This window comes from Pseudophryne corroboree, chromosome 4 (assembly GCF_028390025.1).
Source record: "Pseudophryne corroboree isolate aPseCor3 chromosome 4, aPseCor3.hap2, whole genome shotgun sequence".
NCBI classification, from domain to species: domain Eukaryota; kingdom Metazoa; phylum Chordata; class Amphibia; order Anura; family Myobatrachidae; genus Pseudophryne; species Pseudophryne corroboree.
Window position 1 is genome coordinate 926,941,130 of NC_086447.1, and position 21,102 is coordinate 926,962,231.

General features: G+C 47.2%; 1 protein-coding gene across 2 annotated transcripts in view; it reads right to left on the reverse strand.

The window, feature by feature from the left end:
- Positions 1 to 21,102, reverse strand: part of LOC134911904 (mitochondrial amidoxime reducing component 2-like) — a 64,860-nt gene that overhangs the window by 609 nt on the left and 43,149 nt on the right. For both annotated transcript variants that reach the window (XM_063919855.1, XM_063919854.1), the window contains 4 exons: positions 13,455 to 13,620; positions 12,081 to 12,221; positions 9,658 to 9,722; positions 9,482 to 9,553 (listed from right to left, as the gene is read on the reverse strand). In XM_063919855.1, coding sequence (XP_063775925.1) covers positions 9,482 to 9,553; positions 9,658 to 9,722; positions 12,081 to 12,221; positions 13,455 to 13,620 — 444 coding nt within the window. The remainder of the gene's footprint in view (positions 1 to 9,481; positions 9,554 to 9,657; positions 9,723 to 12,080; positions 12,222 to 13,454; positions 13,621 to 21,102) is intronic.

Here is a 21,102-nt window from a genome sequence, read left to right on the forward strand (position 1 = left end):
TTTGTGTTTTGGTTTTGGGTTCGGTTCCGCGGCCGTGTTTTGGGTTCGAACGCGTTTTGGCAAAACCTCACCGAATTATTTTTGTCGGATTCGGGTGTGTTTTGGATTCGGGTGTTTTTTTCCAAAAACACTAAAAAACAGCTTAAATCATAGAATTTGGGGGTCATTTTGATCCCAAAGTATTATTAACCTCAAAAACCATAATTTACACTCATTTTCAGTCTATTCTGAATACCTCACACCTCACAATATTATTTTTAGTCCTAAAATTTGCACCGAGGTCGCTGTGTGAGTAAGATAAGCGACCCTAGTGGCCGACACAAACACCGGGCCCATCTAGGAGTGGCACTGCAGTGTCACGCAGGATGTCCCTTCCAAAAAACCCTCCCCAAACAGCACATGACGCAAAGAAAAAAAGAGGCGCAATGAGGTAGCTGTGTGAGTAAGATTAGCGACCCTAGTGGCCGACACAAACACCGGGCCCATCTAGGAGTGGCACTGCAGTGTCACGCAGGATGGCCCTTCCAAAAAACCCTCCCCAAACAGCACATGACGCAAAGAAAAAAAGAGGCGCAATGAGGTAGCTGACTGTGTGAGTAAGATTAGCGACCCTAGTGGCCGACACAAACACCGGGCACATCTAGGAGTGGCACTGCAGTGTCACGCAGGATGTCCCTTCCAAAAAACCCTCCCCAAACAGCACATGACGCAAAGAAAAAAAGAGGCGCAATGAGGTAGCTGTGTGAGTAAGATTAGCGACCCTAGTGGCCGACACAAACACCGGGCCCATCTAGGAGTGGCACTGCAGTGTCACGCAGGATGTCCCTTCCAAAAAACCCTCCCCAATCAGCACATGATGCAAAGAAAAAGAAAAGAAAAAAGAGGTGCAAGATGGAATTATCCTTGGGCCCTCCCACCCACCCTTATGTTGTATAAACAAAACAGGACATGCACACTTTAACCAACCCATCATTTCAGTGACAGGGTCTGCCACACGACTGTGACTGATATGACGGGTTGGTTTGGACCCCCCCCAAAAAAGAAGCAATTAATCTCTCCTTGCACAAACTGGCTCTACAGAGGCAAGATGTCCACCTCATCTTCACCCTCCGATATATCACCGTGTACATCCCCCTCCTCACAGATTATCAATTCGTCCCCACTGGAATCCACCATCTCAGCTCCCTGTGTACTTTGTGGAGGCAATTGCTGCTGGTCAATGTCTCCGCGGAGGAATTGATTATAATTCATTTTAATGAACATCATCTTCTCCACATTTTCTGGATGTAACCTCGTACGCCGATTGCTGACAAGGTGAGCGGCGGCACTAAACACTCTTTCGGAGTACACACTTGTGGGAGGGCAACTTAGGTAGAATAAAGCCAGTTTGTGCAAGGGCCTCCAAATTGCCTCTTTTTCCTGCCAGTATAAGTACGGACTGTGTGACGTGCCTACTTGGATGCGGTCACTCATATAATCCTCCACCATTCTATCAATGTTGAGAGAATCATATGCAGTGACAGTAGACGACATGTCCGTAATCGTTGTCAGGTCCTTCAGTCCGGACCAGATGTCAGCATCAGCAGTCGCTCCAGACTGCCCTGCATCACCGCCAGCGGGTGGGCTCGGAATTCTGAGCCTTTTCCTCGCACCCCCAGTTGCGGGAAAATGTGAAGGAGGAGATGTTGACAGGTCGCGTTCCGCTTGACTTGACAATTTTGTCACCAGCAGGTCTTTCAACCCCAGCAGACCTGTGTCTGCCGGAAAGAGAGATCCAAGGTAGGCTTTAAATCTAGGATCGAGCACGGTGGCCAAAATGTAGTGCTCTGATTTCAACAGATTGACCACCCGTGAATCCTTGTTAAGCGAATTAAGGGCTGCATCCACAAGTCCCACATGCCTAGCGGAATCGCTCCGTGTTAGCTCCTTCTTCAATGCCTCCAGCTTCTTCTGCAAAAGCCTGATGAGGGGAATGACCTGACTCAGGCTGGCAGTGTCTGAACTGACTTCACGTGTGGCAAGTTCAAAGGGCATCAGAACCTTGCACAACGTTGAAATCATTCTCCACTGCACTTGAGACAGGTGCATTCCATCTCCTATATCGTGCTCAATTGTATAGGCTTGAATGGCCTTTTGCTGCTCCTCCAACCTCTGAAGCATATAGAGGGTTGAATTCCACCTCGTTACCACTTCTTGCTTCAGATGATGGCAGGGCAGGTTCAGTAGTTTTTGGTGGTGCTCCAGTCTTCTGTACGTGGTGCCTGTACGCCGAAAGTGTCCCGCAATTTTTCTGGCCACCGACAGCATCTCTTGCACGCCCCTGTCGTTTTTTAAAAAATTCTGCACCACCAAATTCAAGGTATGTGCAAAACATGGGACGTGCTGGAATTTGCCCATATTTAATGCACACACAATATTGCTGGCGTTGTCCGATGCCACAAATCCACAGGAGAGTCCAATTGGGGTAAGCCATTCCGCGATGATCTTCCTCAGTTGCCGTAAGAGGTTTTCAGCTGTGTGCGTATTCTGGAAAGCGGTGATACAAAGCGTAGCCTGCCTAGGAAAGAGTTGGCGTTTGCGAGATGCTGCTACTGGTGCCGCCGCTGCTGTTCTTGCGGCGGGAGTCCATACATCTACCCAGTGGGCTGTCACAGTCATATAGTCCTGACCCTGCCCTGCTCCACTTGTCCACATGTCCGTGGTTAAGTGGACATTGGGTACAACTGCATTTTTTAGGACACTGGTGAGTCTTTTTCTGACGTCCGTGTACATTCTCGGTATCGCCTGCCTAGAGAAGTGGAACCTAGATGGTATTTGGTAACGGGGGCACACTGCCTCAATAAATTGTCTAGTTCCCTGTGAACTAACGGCGGATACCGGACGCACGTCTAACACCAACATAGTTGTCAAGGACTCAGTTATCCGCTTTGCAGTAGGATGACTGCTGTGATATTTCATCTTCCTCGCAAAGGACTGTTGAACAGTCAATTGCTTACTGGAAGTAGTACAAGTGGGCTTACGACTTCCCCTCTGGGATGATCATCGACTCCCAGCGGCAACAACAGCAGCGCCAGCAGCAGTAGGCGTTACACGCAAGGATGCATCGGAGGAATCCCAGGCAGGAGAGGACTCGTCAGACTTGCCAGTGACATGGCCTGCAGGACTATTGGCATTCCTGGGGAAGGAGGAAATTGACACTGAGGGAGTTGGTGGGGTGGTTTGCGTGAGCTTGGTTACAAGAGGAAGGGATTTACTGGTCAGTGGACTGCTTCCGCTGTCACCCAAAGTTTTTGAACTTGTCACTGACTTATTATGAATGCGCTGCAGGTGACGTATAAGGGAGGATGTTCCGAGGTGGTTAACGTCCTTACCCCTACTTATTACAGCTTGACAAAGGGAACACACGGCTTGACACCTGTTGTCCGCATTTCTGGTGAAATACCTCCACACCGAAGAGCTGATTTTTTTGGTATTTTCACCTGGCATGTCAACGGCCATATTCCTCCCACGGACAACAGGTGTCTCCCCGGGTGCCTGACTTAAACAAACCACCTCACCATCAGAATCCTTCTGGTCAATTTCCTCCCCAGCGCCAGCAACACCCATATCCTCCTCATCCTGGTGTACTTCAACACTGACATCTTCAATCTGACTATCAGGAACTGGACTGCGGGTGCTCCTTCCAGCACTTGCAGGGGGCATGCAAATAGTGGAAGGCGCATGCTCTTCACGTCCAGTGTTGGGAAGGTCAGGCATCGCAACCGACACAATTGGACTCTCCTTGTGGATTTGGGATTTCAAAGAACGCACAGTTCTTTGCGGTGCTTTTGCCAGCTTGAGTCTTTTCAGTTTTCTAGCGAGAGGCTGAGTGCTTCCATCCTCATGTGAAGCTGAACCACTAGCCATGAACATAGGCCAGGGCCTCAGCCGTTCCTTGCCACTCCGTGTGGTAAATGGCATATTGGCAAGTTTACGCTTCTCCTCCGACAATTTTATTTTAGGTTTTGGAGTCCTTTTTTTTCTGATATTTGGTGTTTTGGATTTGACATGCTCTGTACTATGACATTGGGCATCGGCCTTGGCAGACGACGTTGCTGGCATTTCATCGTCTCGGCCATGACTAGTGGCAGCAGCTTCAGCACGAGGTGGAAGTGGATCTTGATCTTTCCCTAATTTTGGAACCTCAACTTTTTTGTTCTCCATATTTTATAGGCAGAACTAAAAGGCACCTCAGGTAAACAATGGAGATGGATGGATTGGATACTAGTATACAATTATGGACGGACTGCCACGGTTAGGTGGTATAAAAAAACCACGGTTAGGTGGTATATATTGTAATACAATTATGGATGGACGGACTGCCTGCCGAGTGCCGACACAGAGGTAGCCACAGCCGTGAACTACCGCACTGTACACTGGTTGATAAAGAGATAGTAGTATACTCGTAACAACTAGTATGACTGACTATGACGGTATAAAGAATGAAAAAAAAACCACGGTTAGGTGGTATATATTGTAATACAATTATGGATGGACGGACTGCCTGCCGAGTTCCGACACAGAGGTAGCCACAGCCGTGAACTACCGCACTGTACACTGGTTGATAAAGAGATAGTAGTATACTCGTAACAACTAGTATGACTGACTATGACGGTATAAAGAATGAAAAAAAAAACCACGGTTAGGTGGTATATATTATAATACAATTATGGATGGACGGACTGCCTGCCGACTGCCGACACAGAGGTAGCCACAGCCGTGAACTACCGCACTGTACACTGGTTGATAAAGAGATAGTAGTATACTCGTAACAACTAGTATGACACTATGACGGTATAAAGAATGAAAAAAAAACCACGGTTAGGTGGTATATATTATAATACAATTATGGATGGACGGACTGCCTGCCGACTGCCGACACAGAGGTAGCCACAGCCGTGAACTACCGCACTGTACACTGGTTGATAAAGAGATAGTAGTATACTCGTAACAACTAGTATGACACTATGACGGTATAAAGAATGAAAAAAAAACCACGGTTAGGTGGTATATATTATAATACAATTATGGATGGACGGACTGCCTGCCGAGTGCCGACACAGAGGTAGCCACAGCCGTGAACTACCGCACTGTACACTGGTTGATAAAGAGATAGTAGTATACTCGTAACAACTAGTATGACTGACTATGACGGTATAAAGAATGAAAAAAAAACCACGGTTAGGTGGTATATATTATAATACAATTATGGATGGACGGACTGCCTGCCGACTGCCGACACAGAGGTAGCCACAGCCGTGAACTACCGCACTGTACACTGGTTGATAAAGAGATAGTAGTATACTCGTAACAACTAGTATGACACTATGACGGTATAAAGAATGAAAAAAAAACCACAGTTAGGTGGTATATATTATAATACAATTATGGATGGACGGACTGCCTGCCGACTGCCGACACAGAGGTAGCCACAGCCGTGAACTACCGCACTGTACACTGGTTGATAAAGAGATAGTAGTATACTCGTAACAACTAGTATGACACTATGACGGTATAAAGAATGAAAAAAAAAACACGGTTAGGTGGTATATATTATAATAATACAATTATGGATGGACGGACTGCCTGCCGACTGCCGACACAGAGGTAGCCACAGCCGTGAACTACCGCACTGTACACTGGTTGATAAAGAGATAGTAGTATACTCGTAACAACTAGTATGACTATGACGACGGTATAAAGAAAGAAAAAAAAATACCACGGTTAGGTGGTATATAATTATACAATTATGGATGGACGGACTGCCTGCCGAGTGCCGACTGCCGACACAGAGGTAGCCACAGCCGTGAACTACCGCACTGTACTGTGTCTGCTGCTAATATAGACTGGTTGATAAAGAGATAGTATACAACAATATACTACTATACTGGTGGTCAGGCACTGGTCACCACTAGTCACACTGGCAGTGGCACTCCTGCAGCAAAAGTGTGCACTGTTTAATTTTAAATTAATATAATATTATGTACTCCTGGCTCCTGCTATAACAACCTGCAGTGCTCCCCAGTCTCCCCCACAATTATTATAAGCTTTTATACATTGATGTGCAGCACACTGGGCTGAGCTGAGTGCACACAGACTGAGTCACACTGTGTGACTGCTGTGTATCGTTTTTTTCAGGCAGAGAACGGATATAGCAGAGAACGGATATATTAAATAAAAGTTAACTTAACAACAACTGCACTGGTCACTGTGGTAAACTCTGTCTGCACAATCTCTCTCTCTCTCTCTCTCTCTCTTCTAATCTATTCTAATGGAGAGGACGCCAGCCACGTCCTCTCCCTATCAATCTCAATGCACGTGTGAAAATGGCGGCGACGCGCGGCTCCTTATATAGAATCCGAGTCTCGCGAGAATCCGACAGCGTCATGATGACGTTCGGGCGCGCTCGGGTTAACCGAGCAAGGCGGGAAGATCCGAGTCGCTCGGACCCGTGAAAAAAAAAGTGAAGTTCGTGCGGGTTCGGATTCAAAGAAACCGAACCCGCTCATCTCTACTTATAAGATATGTTAATTTGAAGTGATTAATTTCCTATAGATTTGTATGTTCCACAACATGGAGGGGATTCTATATTCTGCTAATGACATAGCAGGGAGCTGACCTGCTGTTACCACAGCCAAGCACAATGGAGGCAGCCATTTTGTAGGATGAACTAACATTGAATCAGCAATTTCCTGGATTACCATTGATATTGCCGAGGCACTCTGTGCCTTGTGCCTCTGTGATGTTGCTAGCTCCCAGAAAAGTGCTAGCCTGCCTTTTCTTAAATATCGGCTTAAATGGATGCCTTCACTGTGTTTAGGTGAACAGGCTTTAAGTCCAAATGTGGTTTGAATGCTGGGATACAATGCATAACTGGCATACAGAGATAATTGGGCTTTTTAGGGAAGGGGGCAGAATGTGAAGATAAATGCGAAAAAAACGCGGACCCGTCAGAGGGGGCGGGGCCTAATGACAATTATATGCTAATCACCTCATTTTAGCAACGCCTCCATGCAAATCTGAGCCAATATAACAGTTTTCCACTTGAGGGGACAGGGCCTAATGCCAGGGCCATAACTACGTGTGTGCCAAGTGGGCTTGGCACACAGCGCAGTTGCCCTGAGGGCGCACGGCCAGCGGCATGTAGTGAGTCAAATTGACTCATTACATACCTCTGCTGTGTGCGCCGGCCGCTGCGCTGTGAGGACAGCTACAGCGCCGGGCAGCAGGGAAGGAGGAGGGGGGAGGGGGAGCAGGGAGCCGCAGCAGCGCTATTTCATTGGTAGTAAGCGCCGCTGCAGCATCCCCCTCTCCTACCGTATTGGCTGCCCGGCGCCAGGCAGCCAATACGGAAGGAGAGGGGGATGCTGCAGCGGCGCTTACTACCAATGAAATAGCGCTGCTGCGGCTCCCTGCTCCCTCTCCCTCCTCCTCACCTGCCTGCACAGAGAGGGAGCTGCACGAGGAGCCTGTCAGCGGGGAGAAGGTAAGTATATCCCTCTCTCTCTCTCTTTTTCTCTCTCTCTCTCTCTCAGGGGGACACCGTCTGCCGCAATGTGTAAAAAGGGGTCCTGGCTGTCGCAATGTGTAAAAAGGGGTCCTGGCTGTCGCAATGTGTAAAAGGGGGGACTGGCTGCCGCAATGTGTAAAAAGGGGTCCTGGCTGCCGCAATGTGTAAAAAGGGGGACTGGCTGCCGCAATGTGTAAAAAGGGGTCCTGGCTGCCGCAATGTGTAAAAAGGGGGACTGGCTGCCGCAATGTGTAAAAAGGGGGACTGGCTGCCGCAATGTGTAAAAAGGGGTCCTGGCTGCCGCAATGTGTAAAAAGGGGGACTGGCTGCCGTAATGTGTAAAAAGGGGGACTGGCTGCTGCAATGTGTAAAAAGGGGGACTGGCTGCCGCAATGTGTAAAAAGGGAGACTGTCTGCTGTAATGTGTAAAAAGGGGGACGCTGTCTGCTGTAATGTATAAAAGGGGCTCTACCTGGTGTAGTGGCGCTACTGTGCAGCATAATTTGAATAATGTAGACTACTGTGCACCGTAGTATGAATTGCTATTATTTTGTGGCCACGCCCCTTCCCCATGAAGCCACGCCCATATACATTTTTTCGCGCCTACGGCACGCACTGCCCCTGTCTTACATGGGGGGGGGGGGGGCGCCACTGTCGTTTCTTGCACACAGCGCTAAAATGCCTAGTTACGGCACTGCCTAATGCCACAATTTGCCCCGCCCCACCCCCGTTGCCACCCACCTGCTTCTCCTCTCCGGGCATCTACCAGAGAGCAGATTTATAATGTAGGTAAGTATGCTATATATCAGGGCTGGCCAAAACGGTCCTCGAGATATACCAACAGTTCATGTTTTCCAGGCCTCCTGGAGACCTGTAGAATTGTCAGATAGGAATGAATGCAGCACATCTTAATTAATAATGACTACACCTGTGCACCAGCTAGGTGATCTGGAAACTGTGAACTGTTAGATCTCGAGGACCGGTTTGGCCAGTCCTGCTATATATCCACATGGGTGCTGACGGGGGCAGGTACTTATTACAAGGACCAGTACTGGGCTTGTTGGAGGGGCCCGGCCTGAGGGAAACTAAGGGGGGGGGGGGGGGGGGGGGGCATTGGCCACCTTTGCAGCTATGGGGGACAAATGTCTCTCTATATGTGGCCGCTGGCACCCCCTGTGCGGATGCCAGTGAAACGTTGCTTTTTTTTGAGGCACAGATTTGGAAACGCCCTCCCGAGTATCAGGGCCAACAGGTGCTCTTGGCAGCCCTTACATATCCTAGAATGCCCCGTCACAGTTTCAGCACGCAGCAAACATGTGTCATGGCATGCTGGGAGGTGTAGTACCTCAGCAGCTGGAGTGCCGCATGTTGCCGACCCCTGTTCTATACTAATCATGTGCCGTTTTGTACTACACATCTATATTACAGGTTGAGTCTCCCTTATCCCGAAACCTGAAATTGTTTGAGCGCAACGGAGATAGTGACACCTTTGCTTTCCGATGGTCAAACTTTGTGACATGCACAAAACTAATACAAATATTGTATACAATATGAAACATAAGTGAGTTTTGTGTTTAGACTTGGGTCCCATCCCCATGATCTCTCATTATGGTATGCAAATACTCAAAATACGCAAAAATCTGAAACCCAATATACTTCTGGCCCCAAACATGTCAGCAATGGGAGACGCAGCCTGTATTGGCGCACTGCGTTTCTGTACGGATATTAAATTCATGCCCCAAAAAGTACTTAAATGTACAAAATCCTTTCAATTGTCCACAGGTATCTGAGCACTTCAGGTTCCTGCAGCAGTTCATGGATTCAGCTGACCCTAGGAGCAGCACTTCTTCCCGGGGATTCTGTGCTGCATGGGCCTGGCTAGGTGGATCGGACGCATAGAAACGCTCTCGGCAGAGATCCATAGCAACAAACCTGCGCAGTGTTTTCAGCGGCTCCTTCATGTTGATGATTCCGGTGTCAGGATCCACAGTGGTCAGTATACATCTACAGAAATCAGAACCCAGCAGGAGTCAATGAGTCAGGTGGGGCACGGTGCAATTGTATCGGTCTGTTATGGAGCCTTCAGCCGGCACATCTACTGTACTCACCTCGGACACGGTATGACCTGTCTCAGGGTCACCTGGCTCCCAATTTGGATTTCATCCCATGTGTCCTAGATATCGGGAAGATAAACAGGAAATCAAAATATATTAGTTAAGATCATGAGCGTATCTATAGTGGGTGCAAGGGATGCCACTGGTATGGGGCCCGCAGGATTAGGAGGCCTGGACACATGATATAAAGTTGCAAACCAATTTCCCAGATTTCCCTGCTAAGCAACTGGGTCTGATCCATTGCCCAGCCTGAATTGTGTAACATTACACTGTCAGTGAGCGGTGTGCGTAGTGCTTGTTATAATGCGAATAGGGGGCACTGTAATGTGGCATAATGCGAATAGGGGGCACTGTAATGTGGCATAATGCAAATAGGGGGCACTGTAATGTGGCATAATGCGAATAGGGGGCACTGTAATGTGGCATAATGCGAATGGGGGCACTGTAATGTGGCATAATGCAAATAGGGGGCACTGTAATGTGGCATAATGCAAATAGGGGGCACTGTAATGTGGCATAATGCAAATAGGGGGCACTGTAATGTGGCATAATGCAAATAGGGGGCACTGTAATGTGGCATAATGCAAATAGGGGGCACTGTAATGTGGCATAATGCAAATAGGGGGCACTGTAATGTGGCATAATGCAAATAGGGGGCACTGTAATGTGGCATAATGCGAATAGGGGGCACTGTAATGTGGCATAATGCGAATAGGGGGCACTGTAATGTGGCATAATGCGAATAGGGGGCACTGTAATGTGGCATAATGCAAATAGGGGGCACTGTAATGTGGCATAATGCAAATAGGGGGCACTGTAATGTGGCATAATGCGAATAGGGGCACTGTAATGTGGCATAATGTGAACTGGCAGCACTACAATGTGATATCATGTAAACTAGAGCACTACGGTAGTTCATAAAATAAACTAGGGCACTACTATGCGGCAATATAACAACTAGGGCACTACTATGGCTCTGACCATAAACTGGAGCTTTATTATGGGGCATAAAATTCGTAACTACTGCGGAGAGTGGTCTCTTTAGATGCATTAGGGCAGGGGCCCCTTCAATATATTGCACCGCCCCAATCCACTTGGAAACACCCACTTCTGTGCAAAACACAGCGAATCAGGACTGAACAGTTGGGGGGTCATGGTGACATCGGGGTCTATTCATGAAGCAGTGAAAAGTGTGGAGAAGTGAGCCAGTGGAGAAGTTGCCCATGGCAACCTATCAGCACTGAAGTGACATAATTTGCATACTATACAATTGTAAGGTGCAGCTGATTGGTTGCCATGGGCAACTTCTCCACAGACTCACATCTCCACTGCTTCATGAATAGACCCCGTCATCATTGGGGTTATCACAGAGGGTGTTTTAAGAGAGGCAGTGGCGAAGATTTAGCCAAGGTTGTTGGAGAGAGATAAAGTACCAACCAATCAGTTCCTGTCATTTTTCAAACATGGCCCTCATTCCGAGTTGTTCGCTCGCTAGCTGCTTTTAGCAGCATCGCACACGCTAGGCCGCCGCCCTCTGGGAGTGAATCTTAGCTTAGCAGAATAGCGAATGAAAGATTAGCAGAATTGCTACTAAATAATTCCTTGCAGTTTCTGAGTAGCTCCAGACCTACTCACAGATTGCGATCACCTCAGTCTGTTTAGTTCCTGGTTTGACGTCACAAACACGCCCTGCGTTCGGCCAGCCACTCCCCCGTTTCTCCAGACACTCCCGCGTTTTTCCCTGACACGCCTGCGTTTTATAGCACACTCCCGGAAAAGTTACCACTCAGAAACGCCCCTTTCCTGTCAATCACTCACCGATCAGCAGAGCGACTGAAAAGCGCCGCAAGATCCACAGCTAATCTACTAAGTTTTTAGTTAAATAACTAAGCGCATGCGCCGTGCGTGCCTTGTGCATGCGCATTTTGCAACAAATCGCTGCATAGCGAAAATCGGCAACGAGAGAACAACTCGGAATGACCCCCACAGTCTGTAACATTTGAGAAACGGGTTGGTTGGTACTTTGGGGGTAATTCCAAGTTGATCGCAACAGTTAATTTTTTGGCAGTTGGGCAAAACCATGTGCACTGCAGGGGGGGCAGATATAACATGTGCAGAGAGAGTTTTTTCAGACACGCCTGCATTTTTTCAGACACGCCTGCATTCTTGCAAACACTCCCTGAAAACGGTCAGTTGACACCCAGGAACGCCCCCTTCCTGTCAATCTTCTTGCGGCCGTCTGTGCCACGGAAATCTTCGCTAGAACCTGTGCAAAACAAATGACTTTGTACCCGTACGTCGCGCGTGTGCATTGCGGTGCATGCGCAGAAATGCAGCTTTTTAGCCTGATCGCTGCGCTGCGTAAAAAAACGGCAGCTGCGATCAACTCTGAATGACCCCCAAATGCAGAACATTACCTCGTCGAAGGCATCACATGCAGAAATCAAAATGTTCGGGCGGAAATTTCCGACTGTGATTTTCGTCTCTAGTCTGGAATTGAGGTCATCCAGCGAAGCTTCGGAGAGCAGGAGCAGGGGACTGAGGTCAGAATACGCCACCTAGAGGACAACGGCGAAATAGTCAATGAAATGTCAAAAAGCTGCTGTTTAGCTACACTCAAAAATTAATATACACCACTTATAGACGTACTAGCCGTATGGGCGACAAATGTTAAGGTTGCGATATTAAGATTTTTTTCATGCTCAGATTCATTTACAATCAGACTTTATGTCACAGACAGTGTTAGATTAATCTCAGCTTCGCAGTCATAGCCAGATTAACGTGGGGGCGCAGGGGATACTGTACCCCGGGGCCCCATCTGTCAGGGCCCCAGTCCCCCAGCCCCACCCCCCAGATCACACTGACATCACTAGCACTCTCTCTTGTGCAGCAGCAGACCCAGGCAGCCAGAATATGATCAGGACAGTATGCAGTGCAGGCAGAGACACTGGAGTTTCAGATTTCAGGAGCTACCAATGGAGATTCCCTACGAGAACAGAGATATGAGTGGGGAGAGAGCTGTAAATTACATACCAGCTTCTCCCCCCCCCCCCCCCCCCCGCCCCCCCCATTTTGGTGTGTGTGTCCTGAACCTGTTATCTAATGAGGGAGACACACACACAGACAGTCCTCCGGAGACCTGTCCCAGCGTGTTCCACTACAAGAAAGCTTTATATAATAGTTGTCTCTCAGTTAGGTTGAGCTGTAAACAGTACGAGGCATTATTAAACTATTAGTTTAAATCTAATATACACGATTGGTTTAAATGTAACATACACAAACCATCCCTCCCAACATTCCAGGAGGGATATAATGCTCTCTAGCTGGACTTCCCTCTTAATGTATGATTGCAATCACCTGTGTTGAAATACTTTTCTTATCAGTTAAATAGTTCAACACAGGTGACGTCAATCATATATTAAGAGGGAAGTCCAGGTAGAGAACATTTTGTCCCTACTGGAAGAGGTATGCACAATCTAATTTACCATACAACCCCCCATTCCCCCCGGGCCCCCCCTGTCTTAAATGCACCAGCACTAGAATCTCCGCCCAGTGGCTGCATTATTACCCCAATACCCAACATCTCACCCTACTCTTTCATGACCACGTTGAGGAGCATATTGAGCAATAAGTCACTGATAGTCTTCATGAGAATAAAACGCGTGCACGCCATCACCCCATAACGATGTATTTCCATGCAAGCAATGCTACAGACCATCTCCAGCTGTAAATGTACATAATGTGCAGATACACTGTTACATATACATAGCCTGACTGCTGTCCTGACTCACCTGAACGTTCTCAGTGTACATCACATGTTCGTTCTTCGGATTCCTGAGCTTCATGGTGTCCTCAAACTTCACTAAACGATAACGCTGGTCGCTCCTCAGGAAGCCGGTTATCCAGATAGACGCGTCTTCACCGCAGTCCCTGCCTTGTACTGCATGCCCATGGAGCCTGGGAGAGAACGTTATGGAAGACACGTTCCTTAATGTGTACACTGTATGTTCTTCTGCATGCTTTCACAGTCCTGTATGGCGAGTTATAACGGGTCTTATTCAGTGGTGCACAGCTGTGATTTCGTACGCAAGGGACTTGCGCAAATATGCTAATGACTTCTGCTCAGAGACGCCCACCTCCGGCGTGTCACATCCACCACGACATATATAGTAACATAGTTTAAGGTTGAAAAAAGACAATTTTTCCATCGAGAACAACCTGTTACTGATCTCCTATACTATATTTTTAAGACTAATTTAACTGCGGTAAATGTTTAGCCATTATGTCAATTCCTTTTTTTTTATTTTTTTATTTTAATACTATAGTGCATGATTTACCCCCCATAACCCAGGATATCCTTATCCATTAGGAATTTATGTAGCCCATGCCCGACGCTGTCCGCTCAGTAAAGGGATGCAGTGCAGGTAGGTGCCAGGCTGGAGAGGCGCTCTCCTCGCTCTGCATCCCTGTGATGAGCTGCTCCCAGCTGCTGCGCATGTCACACTATCACAGCATGAAGCCTCCTCTCCCCCTCCCCTGTGACAGTGTGCGGACCTAAAAGTGGGCGTAGCTACATGGGGAAATGGGGCGGAGCTACACGGGACCAGGCTGCAGCCTGCAACACAGGAGGATAACATGATACAGCTCCGGCCTACCAGCCTTCTTTAGGTAAGTCGATGGAAGGAGAGTGTTAGTGAGTGTGTGTGCGCATATGTATAGTATGTGGTGTGTGTATCTGTGTGCAGGGTTGGACTGGCCCACAGGAGAAAACCTCGGTGGGCCCCACCTCCCCACTAGGGATCCCGTTGTAGAGTCTGCAGAAATTATACATTAATATTAGTGATGAGCGGGTTCGGTTCCTCGGAAACCGAACCCCCCCCCGAACTTCACCCATTTTACACGGGTCCGAGGCATACTCGGATTCTCCCGTATGGCTCGGTTAATCCGAGCGCGCCCGAACGTCATCATCCCGCTGTCGGATTCTCGCGAGATTCGGATTCTATATAAGCAGTTGCGAGTCGCCGCCATTTTCACTCTGCATTGGAAATGTTAGGGAGAGGACGTGGCTGGCGTCCTCTCCGTTTATTAATCTTGATGCAAAAATATTTGTGCTTATTCCTTAATTGTGGGGACTGGGGAGCAGCTGTATTATATAGGAGGAGTACAGTGCAGAGTTTTGCTGACAGTGACCACCAGTATACGTTGTCTGCCTGAAAAACACTCCATATCTGTGCTCAGTGTGCTGCATATATCTGTGCTCACACTGCTTAATTGTGGGGACTGGGGAGCAGCAGTATTATATAGGAGGAGTACAGTGCAGAGTTTTGCTGACAGTGACAACCAGTATACGTTGTCTGCCTGAAAATCACTCCATATCTGTGCTCAGTGTACTGCATATATCTGTGCTCACACTGCTTTATTGTGGGGACTGGGTACCACCAGTATTTTATAGGAGGAATACAGTGCAGAGTTTTGCTGACAGTGACCACCAGTATATATAGCAGTACAGTACGGAAGGCCACTGCTCCACCTACCTCTGTGTCATCAAGTATACTATCCATCTAGATTCTATACCTGTGGTGCATTTTAGTTTTGCAGTTTGCTGATAGTCACCACCAGTATATATAGCAGTACGGTACGGAAGGCCACTGCTCTACCTACCTCTGTGTCGTCTAGTATACTATCCATCCATACCTGTGGTGTATTTCAGTTGTGCGCAGTATATATAGTAGTAGGCCATTGCTATTGATACTGGCATATAATTCCACACATTAAAAAATGGAGAACAAAAATGTGGAGGTTAAAATAGGGAAAGATCAAGATCCACTTCCACCTCGTGCTGAAGCTGCTGCCACTAGTCATGGCCGAGACGATGAAATACCATCAACGTCGTCTGCCAAGGCCGATGCCCAATGTCATAGTAGAGAGCATGTAAAATCCAAAAAACAAAAGGTCAGTTAAATGATCCAAAAATCAAAATTAAAAGCGTCTGATGAGAAGCGTAAACTTGCCAATATGCCATTTACGACACGGAGTGGCAAGGAACGGCTGAGGCCTTGGCCTTTGTTCATGGCTAGTGGTTCAGATTCACATGAGGATGGAAGCACTCATCCTCTCGCTAGAAAACTGCAGTGCCACTCCTCGATGGGCCAGGTGTTTGTGTCGGCCACTTGGGTCGCTTAGCTTAGTCACACAGCTACCTCATTGCACCTCTTTTTTTCTTTGCATCATGTGCTGTTTGGGGACTATTTTTTAAATCTGCCATCCTGTCTGGCACTGCAGTGCCACTCCTAGATGGGCCAGGTGTTTGTGTCGGCCACTTGTGTCGCTTAGCTTAGCCATCCAGCGACCTCGGTGCAAATTTTAGGACTAACAATAATATTGTGAGGTGTGAGGTGTTCAGAATAGACTGAAAATGAGTGGAAATTATGGTTATTGAGGTTAATAATACTATGGGATCAAAATGACCCCCAAATTCTATAATTTAATCTGTTTTTGAGGGTTGTTTGTAAAAAACACCTGAATCCAAAACACACCCGAATCAGACAAAAAAATTTCAGGGAGGTTTTGCCAAAACGCGTCCGAATCCAAAACACGGCCGCGGAACCGAATCCAAAACCAAAACACAAAACCCGGAAAATGTCCGGTGCACATCACTAATTAATATACATATGTTGTCTTATAGTGCACAGAAATATGGTGCATTCTCTAGAGTGCATTGCTGTTATTAATATGGTATATTACCATGCATGCACTAGCAATGTTTAACAATACAGTATCAAGGGGCCTAGACAATACACACTCTAATGACGACACCCCTGTGGAGGCTGGCCACACCCCTAAGAATGGGACCCTACCACTGCATGCCCCAGTCCAACACTGTGTGTAATCCTCACTGGTACAGGGGGCATTACGTGTGCTGTCTCTTTGTAAAGTATGGGAGGGCGCAAATTTATAGTTTGCAAGGGAGCGCCGAACACCTTAGCACCGGCCCGGATCGAACCCATTCTTAAAAGTAATGACAGAGTCCGCTATTACTACTCTCTCAGGCTGCGAATTCCAAATATGTATTGCCCTTACTGTGAGGAAATCTTTCCGTGTCTGTGTGCAAAATCTTCTCTCCGCTAACCTAAGTGGGTGTTCATGTGTCCTTTGTGAAGATCTTACCAAAAACAATTCCCCCCGCCAGCTCTGTGTATTGACCTCTTATATATTTGTAAATGTTAATCATGTCCCCTCTTTTTTTTTTTGTTTAATCAGTTTTTTATTAAGGGTTTTAAGTGCATAAACAGAAAGAGGGAAAACACCCATACAAATACAGGTAGAAAAACATCAATACCAACAGTGTATATTCAATAAATACAAGTCGAGTTGTACAGATGTCAAAGGGAGAATAAACAACCCTGTAGAAACGAATGGGTGCGTTAGGGGTAGAATATACCAAGTGTTGTAGAAAATGGAGTTGTTCTGCATTAGATAAAGGTGTTCTCACATTTAATGAATATAAAGATTAATAGAATAAAAGAGTAAAAGAATAGGAGCGCCAGAAGGCAGTAAGATAGAAGTAAAGAGAAGTGTGAGGTAAGAAAGGGAGAGAGTAAGAGAAGGAAAGGGGGGGTTGGAGAAGTAGGGGGGGATTACCACTTAACAAGTTTATGGGATATAGAGAATAAAAATTTCAGTTACCATCCAAGGGAGTGACCAAGTAGGCCCAGCAGGTCTTGTATTCAAACCAGGGGGACCATGTGGATTCGAATTCACGAGATTTGCCTATCGATGAGAGGAACAGGTCCTCCATTTTCATAAAATAATTCAGTTTAGTGAACCATGTACGACTCGTGGGAGGAATGTGGGATCTCCACCTGGCCGGGATCACAGCACGTGCTGCATTGCTTAAGTGTCGTAGTAGGGAGTGTTTGTGTTGGGACATTGGGATTGTAGAATGATTGATAAGCCAGAATGCTGGGTCATGTGGGATTTGGGTCTTAAGGATGATCTGAGAGATGCGTATAACTTCCTGCCAGAAGGGTTGGATTAGTGGACATGTCCACCAAATATGTAGAAGGGTGCCAGATGAGGAGGAGCAGCGCCAACAGAGTGCCGACGAGGAGGGGTACATAGCATGGAGGAGGGAGGGGTGCCTGTACCATCTTGTCATAACTTTATATTGAGTCTCTCTTACTTGGACACAGACAGAGCTTGTATGGGTTTTTAAGCAAATTTTTTCCCAGTCTCTACACGACAGAGAAATGCCCAGGTCTCTCTCCCATGCCAAAGCAAAGGATGGAGTGTCGGTGGGTTGGGAGTGGCAGACAATCTTGTAAAGCGTGGAGATAGTGTGAGTCGGGTCATGGACGGCAACGCAAAGTTTCTCAAAGAGGGTCATCTCTCTGGCGGCGTTCTGGAGTCTAGAGCTAGATATCAAAAAGTGTCTTATTTGCAGGAATTTCCAAAAGTCCTGTTGTGGGATGTCCCACTTTGCCCTGAGTTCTGAGAACTGTTTGACTCCAGTTGATGACACCATCTGGCCGACTCTGAACAAACCTGTTGATGCCCAGTGTGAGAAGTGGGCTGGGTTGATTCCCGGAGCAAATTCAGGGTTGGCCAGAAAGGACGTCAGGGGGCTGAATTTAGAAGAGATGTAAGGTAATGTGCGCAGTGATTTCCACGTAGCAAGTGTAGGAGTAATGGTAGGGTGGGGGAGGAGCAGTTTGGGGGGGGGAGGGGATCCAAGGAAATATTTCTGGGAATTGTTGTACGTACAGGCCCTCCAACTTCACCCATTGTTTAAGCTCACGGTATCTCGTCCAATCTATAATTCTACTCAAAAGGATGGCATGGTAGTAATTTTTTATATCAGGAAGCTGAAGGCCGCCACTTACGATCGGTTTTGTCAACTGGGAGCGACTAATCCTAGGCCTCCTTCGTTGCCAGACAAATTGTTGAATCAAGAGTGAAATAGATCGAAACCAGGTCTCCGGGATGTGGATCGGGAGGGTCTGCATCATATATAATAATTTAGGGAGGGTGTTCATCTTAACTACGTTTATCCTCCCGAACCAGGATAAAAATGTCATATTCCATCTGGAGTAGTCATTCCGAATTGTTTGCAATAGGGATAAATAATTCAGTGGGAACAACTGGGATTCGTTAGCGCTCAACTTAACACCGAGGTATGTTATGTGGGAAGATTGCCACGAGAAAGGGAAAGAGCGTTTAAGGGCCGTGACGTAGTCTACAGGAGTGGAAATGTTAAGAGCACTAGATTTATTATAATTAATCTTAAAGTTGGAAAGGTGTCCAAATAGATCTAGTTCTTTCATTATGTGCGGGAGGGAGTCAGTGGGGTGTGATACTATGGCCAAGAGGTCGTCGGCAAACAAGGCTAGCTTATATTCACCATCACCTACGGTGAAACCTTTAATAGCCTGATTAGCCCGAATGGACCTGGCCAATGCCTCAATACATAGCACGAAGATCAAAAGAGATAATGGGCAGCCCTGCCTGGTGCCATTGTTTATGGTGAATGGGTCCGATAGGGTGCCGTTTACGCGAACCCTTGCCGTCGGGGAGTCGTATAGGGCCATTATCCAAGTGAGTGCATTAGGACCTAAGCCTATGTGCTCCAAGATGGTTTCCATAAATTTCCAACTGACCCTATCAAATGCCTTTTCGGCGTCGGTAGAGAGTAGAATGGTAGGGGTAGTACTGTGGGATGCTAGGTGGATGAGATTGAGGATTTTGGTAGTGTTGTCTTTGGCCTCTCGGCCCAACACAAAACCCACCTGGTCACTGTGGACCAGAAGAGGGATCAGCACGTTAAGTCTGTTCGCCAAAATCTTCGCATAGATTTTAAGATCTACGTTGAGAAGGGAGATGGGTCTGTAGCTGGAGCAGGCCGAAGGGTCTTTGCCCTGTTTCGGTATCACCGACACGTGGGCCTCCAGTGAATCACGGGAGAAGTGGGAGCCAGATGTAATTGAGTTAAATGCACGGAGAAGGAGAGGAAGCAGTTTATCTTTAAACACCTTATAGTATGCGATAGTGAAGCCGTCAGGGCCAGGACTTTTCCCCAACGTCATAGAGGAGATGGCCCGGTCTATCTCTTGGGTTGTGAAGGGGGCTTCCAATATAATAAGCTCCGAGGGTGGAAGAACAGGGTAATCGATGGACTTTAGATAGTCCCTTATTTTTTGGTGTAAAAGGTGGGGATCTACAGCAGGGGAAGTGTTTTCTAGATTATAGCGCAAGGTGTAGAATTGTGCGAAACAAGCCCCAATTTCAGGTGATTTAAATTTGGGGGTCCCTCTGGCGTCCTTCACCGAGCCAATAAATGAAGCCGAGTGTTGGGCTCGTATAGCATGAGCCAGGACTCGGCCAGGTTTATTGCCCCACTGGTAGTATTTCTGTTTACATTTACGGATGGAATGGATTATATTGTTAGAGAGAAGTTTATTCAGCTGAGAGCGGGCTTCTGATAGCTCTACTAGGGTCACATCTGACAGTGATACTTTGTGGGATGTCTCGAGGGTGTGAATTTTATGTAAAAGTCCTGAGATCAGAGATTGCCTCTGTTTCTTTTTGTGGGTGCCCAGTTGTATCAACTTGCCGCGAAGGACACATTTATGCGCCTCCCACACGGTGAGGTGGGAGACATCATCCGTGACATTCGTGGCGATATAGTCGTCTAGAGTCTTATCTAAGGCTTCTTTACAGAGTGTGTCATATAGAAGAGACTCATTGAGTCTCCAGGTCCATTGTTTATGAGAGCCTTGAGGGAGGGCCAAGGTCAAAGTCACCGGGGCATGATCAGACCATGTGATGGAGCAAATAGTGGCATCTATAAGAAGCGGGAGGTGTCTATGGCTAAGGAATAAATAATCAATGCGGGAATAAACCCGGTGAGGGTGTGAATAAAAGGAGTAGTCACGTCCTGAGGGGTTAAGGGTTCTCCAGGAGTCGGCCAGTTGTTGTGTGTGAAGTAGGTGTTTAACACGGCGATATTTAGATGCAACAAATCTAGAGGTTTGGGATGAGGTGTCAGTACTGGGGTCTAATGTCCAGTTGAAGTCACCACCTAAAACCGTGACACCTTGCAACAGAGAATCTAATTTCGGGAGGTAGGAATTAAAGAAGGACAGCTGGGCCTGGTTTGGGGCGTAAATCACAGCAAAAGTGAATATTTGCTCAGAGATCTTACAAGTCAAGATAAGGAACCTTCCCGGTACCACCCTGTGTATGGCAACGTCCGAGACATGCAAGTCCCTGGAGAAAACAATAGCCACTCCCTTGGATTTGCTACCTGGGGTGTTACAGTAGAACGCTACTGGAAAGTAGCGATTGGTGATAGAGGGGTTACGGATTCCAACCTTGAAATGGGTCTCCTGCACTAATGCAACGTCTGCTCTTTCAGACCTTAACAGACGTAGAAGGCTAGAT